The sequence below is a fragment of the Chlorocebus sabaeus genome, chromosome 9 (genome assembly GCF_047675955.1).
Source record: "Chlorocebus sabaeus isolate Y175 chromosome 9, mChlSab1.0.hap1, whole genome shotgun sequence".
NCBI classification, from domain to species: Eukaryota; Metazoa; Chordata; class Mammalia; order Primates; family Cercopithecidae; genus Chlorocebus; species Chlorocebus sabaeus.
This window is the reverse complement of record NC_132912.1, coordinates 87,786,333-87,792,332: the sequence shown is the minus strand read 5'-3', so window position 1 is coordinate 87,792,332 and position 6,000 is coordinate 87,786,333. Positions and strand designations below refer to the sequence as shown.

The following is a 6,000-nucleotide window of genomic DNA, read 5'->3' as shown; positions in this document are numbered from 1 at the left end:
TAGAGTGGATGAACTGAGGAATATTAATATAAGGGAACCCTACATGGCAGTGAAAAGGATGAAACTTCTGTACATATGACATGAATGAATCTCACAGATTTAATTCTGAGTAAATAAGACAGACAACATTACACACAGTATGATTCCAACTACACAATGTTTATAAACAGACAAAATTACTGTGCAGTCATGGAGGTCAGAACAGTATTTTCCTAGAAGTTAACACTAGAAGGACTTATAAAGGGGCTTCTAGGAAGTCAAAAACATCCCATATTTTAATCTAGAAAGTGAGTATATAGGTATGTATGTGAGAGAGAATTTGTGAATCTGTTTGCTTGAGATTTGTTACTTATGTTCTTTACATGGTTTAATATCTCATTAAAAAGAAAACAGAGTTCATAAAGTTACAAAATAGATTTTATTAATACATGAAACTTGTTAAAAAGCTATGGTATTAAATTGTGGTGATGTCATTAGGGGAGCCCTCTACCCAAAGGGAAAGGAAGGTTCAACAGAGCACAGGTGTTTGTTGTAAATGGAAAAATAAATCCATCTTATGTTCATATTGCAGCAAGTTAATGCGACTGAAAGTATTGCAGCTTAGTTAAACTAGATAATTAATGTAGGATGCAAAAGATAGGGTCTTATGGTATATCTTAAAAATATATTGTTATATAATTAGCATGACTACTACTGCTGCTACTAACTACTACTACTATTATTATTACTTTGTTGGTGCTGTTAGTGATCATTTTTAGTGACTGCCACAAAAGGAACAATACTGGATAAGGGGAAATTGATATAATTTATCTTTTCAAGCAGACTGTGGGCCTGTGGGTTGCAGTAAAAAGACAAGGAGGGCCTGAGTGATGTGACCCTTCAGATAGGGAACTCGCAGAGGGCCAGATGGGAAGAGGAGCAGGGGATGTCATTCCACTTGCCATTTTTCAGTAACAATACACAGTCTTCATTAGAACCAGCATTGTTGGGCTCACCATTGTTCCAGTTTGTGTAGGTCAGTTTATTTCCTGTCAGATCTACAAACTCTCCTTCTGTGTTCTCATCAGTGATGCCCAGGAAGGCTTCCTCCTTGATGAGATTCTGGATGGCTCTGTTCTCTGCAGCATTCCTGGGGGTGGCCACAGAGGCCTGGAACTTGGCACACAGGGCCTTCACTTTGTCAAAGCTCATCATTTCACCATTAGTCAGGAAGAACTTGTTCCCAACTTGTCTGCCCAGAGAGAAGGTCAGCCCTAAAATGTGAAAAAGTGGGTGAAATTGGCTTATCCTTAAGCCCAACTCAAGGTATTTCTCAAGAAAAAGTCTACTAGAGTAGAGTTGCCAGATAAAATATAGTATGTCCAGTTAAACTTGAATTTCAGACAAACAATGAATATTTTAGTATATCTCCTATATAATTTTTCAGACATATTTATACTAAAAATGTTTTTAAGCTGAAATCCAATTTAACTGGTGCTTTGTCTTTTTCTTTGTTAAATATGGCAACCCAAATGTGAACAGACAGACTGGTACAAAGGCCTCTCTGTGCTTTCAGATCAGAATTCTAAAAGATATATAATTTGGACTTCCAAATTATAAATTATTAACTTGAGACCAAACAAAAAATGTCTGAAAATATTTGCCCGAGGCAGGTTAGACCCCATGTCCAGGTCTCAATACCAGCGCAACAAAGGGATATAAGTCCCATTTTCAGTGAGCAATATCAGAGGGTAAAATATTAGGGTCTCTCGAGTTAGACTGACTTCCATGTATAAAGCACCCCTGCCATTTATTAGCTCTGTGCATTTGAGCAAGTAATTTAACTTCCCTTTGCCCCCATTTCTAACAAAATGTTGTGAGAATTCCATGAGGTCAGAATATGAGAAATGCCTATCAGGGTACAGAAAATTATATGCATTCAATAAATATTTGTTGCATTCTATAAATATTTGTAGCATTCTATTTTTCCCAAATTTCAAGCTGCCTGGAGAGTAAGAGAAAAAGCTTACATTTTTTGATACGAGCCATTTCTGTTTGCAGAGCTTTTCTTTCTGAGGCAGCCAGGCTACTCTCACAATCTAGAAAATTAGAACAAAGTAAAGAAGCATTGTTGAGAAGGAGCCTCGGAACTGTGCATATACACGAGAGTAGAGTATCTTTTTCAAATTGAAAAAGAAGCTTATTTTACATTGATGTTTACACTTCAAAGGAAAATAAAAACTTAAAAGTCAAAAGAATGAAAAATCTCTATTTTCATCCAACCCCAAACGTCACTCTTTGTCTGTTTACTGTATCCCAAAGTACACGTACATATCACATGCACACATATACTCCCTGATTACCTAGCAATCCATAGGCCAGGTTCTTCACAGATTATTTCTTTCCAAACAAATTGTTCTATCAAAACTAAAAAGAAATCTCTTGAGGCATTACTCTATTATGACCTGGTGAAGAGTGACTAAAAAGATTACAGGGTTTTTGTCTTTGGAGAGGTTTTGCTTTTGTTGTCTTTTATTTTGTTTTTGTTTTTCCCAGGTTTGTTCTATTAGTCAGGAAACCAAGATTTTTGTGAGTTGCCCATTATCCAAGTGGGGAGGGCAAGAGCAAACCACTTGTTGTAGTAGATGGCAAAAATGACCTCAATAGGGTGTAGCTCCTCTCATTTAGACACGAGTCTATTTCAGTACTTGTTGAATCTGGGCTGGCCTTGTGACTTGTGTTGACCAATACAGTCTGGCAGAAATGATAATGTGCTCTGAGTCTTCAAGAAGCCTAAAGCTTTTCTTATTTCTACTCTTGGGAATCCTGTAGTCACTGCTATGTGAAGAAGCCCTGGCTAGCCTGTTGGATGATGAGAGACGTGGTTCAATTACCCTCATCACTCCAGCTAACATTCAAACAACAGCCAGACACATGAGTGAGACTATTGGCCATCAGCTGACCACAGACATATATGAGTGAGCCCAGCTTAAACCAGCAGACAAATCACATGGCTGACCCACAGACTTGTGATTTAAATTGACGGCTATGTTTTTAAGCTATTAAGCTTTGGCTTGGTTTCTTATGAAGTAAAATATGACATACCATGGTTACATGCTTTTGTAAAAATAGACATAATAAGCCCACACTTAGATGGCCTATTTTTTCCCTCTAGGACCAGGGCCTAACATTGAACTATTTCAACTGATGGAGAACCCAGGCTCAGCTCCTACAGGGAGTGCCTGATGAGGGAGTTGTCTTGAAAAGTTTGTAAGTCTGTACTCAGGCACTTATAGGAATTCCCTAAGGCTCTAAGAATGAAAAGAGGGCTGAGGGCACTGGGTCAAAAAGCAAATTTGGGTATCTTCCTTTGAAGGAACAGGAGAAGGGGCGCACCAGGTACTCAAGGTCTCAGAACCCTGGGTGCATTCAGCTCGGACCTTGCTGGAGTCCTTACCTGGACTCTCTCCAGGGTCTCCTTTTTGGCCCTTTGGTCCTGGTGACCCAGAAGACCCTGGATTTCCTGGAGGCCCCAACTTTCCAGGAGGGCCCTGTAAACCTCTGAGCCCTTGGCCTGTTGGAAGAAAAAGGAAATGTGACTTAACATCCATGTTCTTTCTCTTCAAGGGTTGGATGCCCAGTCCCTTCCCAGGAGAAAGAAGACCTTGACCCAGGACTGACCTTTCTGAGCACTGCTCTCAATAACTGTATGGTATGCACCTGAGAGCAATAACTTAAGAAATAGAGTTGCCATATGGAGGTTGCTGCAGGGAGGGTGCAAAGTGAAAATTAACTGCATGTTTTTTATAAATAGTTGTGGTTCTCCTGTCCGGCCCACTGCTGCTGGATCTCCCTGTAAATAGATTCCCCCAGTAAAACCTATGTTTGCTGGCTCCAGGTCTCTACTTTGGCCTCTTGAACCTGGTGCCATCCCTATTGAAGTGAATAGGGGTCTGACATGACAATAACTATGACCCAGAGAAGAAAAATTCATCCTGTATCCCATGCGATGGCCTGACCTGTGGGCCACTTTTCTGGGCAGGCAAGACAACTGTTAGTCACAAACTGCTGTGTGGAAGTCTGAGATGCCAGAGAATGAGAGCTGAATCTCTGTTTTGAGTTACAGTATAGTTGAGAAAAATATACTCAAATAGGACATCAGTCTCCTCATATCCCCAGGCAGTTTTCTCTAGAAGGTAAAGAATTGCAGAGACAGAACAGCCCAACCTGTACCTGGTTCCCCCTTTTCTCCCTTGGTGCCATCACGCCCATCTTTGCCTGGGAAGCCGTTGATGCCTGGAGAGTTACAGGCAATCACCGCAGGGCAGATCTTTTGGGAATCCTCACAGGTCACAGTTTCTGAGTAAGATGTTGCCACCACACTCAGGAGAAGGAGAGTGAGTGATGGAAACAGGGACATGGTCCTCCCCTTGGTGTGAGAAAAGTCAGGGAAGATTATCTCAGTTAATCAACATATATGTACTGAACATGCCCTCTGTTCTACAACCTGGGTACAGGCTATATAGAAATAGATGACCCATCCCTGGCCTCTAGTTGGGGATTTGGAAAAGTAAACATCCTTGTGACATTGTGTGACTAGTACTTTAACAAAGGTAGGCACTGTGATGAGCAGTGGGGATCCTAAGGAGGGGTTCTTCTGTGCCTAGGCCCCTGGTGTTGCTGCTGAAAGACTATAAACATACTTTCCATGGCAATGAGAACAGATGGGACTGTGCATTGACACCTCGCTCATGCCTGTTAGCTTAGGGAATGAGAATACGTGGAAACCCAGGTGTCTGTAGGAGCTTCCTCTTTCTCTCCACACCCCCTTTGAGTCCATCTGCCACCTGAATCCTATCTTTGTATCTGGGCAGCTGATTCCTCTCCAGGGCTTGTTAACTATCATTTACTCAGTGGCAGGCCCTAGGCTACAGGTTGGTGATCCAATGAGGAAGGTCTCAACCTCAGATCAACCTCAATCTTAGTCACCAGCCCAACCCAGAATTAACTTGAGTTTGCTTCCCCTAGGTGTTTTAGACAAGTTTGCCTGGGTAAGCATTTTCTCTGAAACTTTCTTACTATGTTGGGCCTGGCAGAGTGCTAAATCCCTCTCTACTTTCTGGCAGAAACTCCCCCGTTCTGTGAGTCAAAACCACTGGCAATTAGACAACTTGCCTTGAATCCCCCTCCCATTTCTCAATCTTAACCTTTCATTTGTTCTTCAGAGCTTTCTTCCAGCTATTACCCCACTAAGAATCCTCAGCAGCCAAGCCCCATAGGTCTAGGTCCTCGAGGCTCCCTTTGGAAACAAAGATAGTCTCCACTGCAGATGAACAGATAATTGAGGAAAGTCACAGGTGCTCCAGCAGAAGCAGAAAAAATGACATCCTCAACCTGATTTCTGCCTTTCATCCCACTTCCCCCACACCTAGAAAGACTCCTCTGTACCTCCAGGGCCATGTCAACTCCCCAAATCCTTGATCCGGGAACCCAGATTTATTCACCAGAAATGACGTACTGGTGTTTCTGCAGAGCAGGGACTCAATGACAAGGACGCTGGCCCTCTAGCCTGGGGCTCTGGCAGATGCCTCAGATTGAGGGAGGAGGCTAGGCTCAGCAATGTAGGGCCCAATCAACCTTGTGAACAAGGATAGCCCGGGCCTGGCCTTCAACTCCAGATTAATAAACAACTCTTCTCGGGACTAGGAGAAATTTAGGAGCCTCCAGCACAGTGCTCGGCAGCTGTGTGCTTTAATACAGTAAAATTTCTCTTTCAATTGCCATCCATTTTGGGAAATCTCCTTGCTGAACTACCATAACTAGGTTCACCTGGTTAGTCATGTTGAGTTCCTTGTTTACAACAGGAAAACAAAGATACTCACAAATGCAGACATATGCTCATGCCCACCAACTACACACACAGACACGTGCATGCGTGCACACACCCATCCATGAAAGCATATAGACCTCTTGCTGCCATTAATGCATTAAGGTCATTCCTGCCTCAGACTCTTCACTTGA

General features: G+C 42.2%; 1 protein-coding gene across 1 annotated transcript; it reads right to left on the bottom strand.

Moving 5' to 3' along the window:
- Positions 1–474: 474 nt before the first annotated feature.
- MBL2 (mannose binding lectin 2) lies at positions 475–4,403 on the bottom strand. The gene is made up of 4 exons (XM_007963442.3): positions 4,213–4,403; positions 3,437–3,553; positions 2,010–2,078; positions 475–1,253 (listed from the first exon to the last, which is right to left on the bottom strand). Exons 1-4 carry the CDS (start codon positions 4,397–4,399, stop codon positions 880–882), a joined length of 747 nt encoding a protein of 248 aa, XP_007961633.1. The 5' UTR covers positions 4,400–4,403; the 3' UTR covers positions 475–879.
- Positions 4,404–6,000: the final 1,597 nt, after the last annotated feature.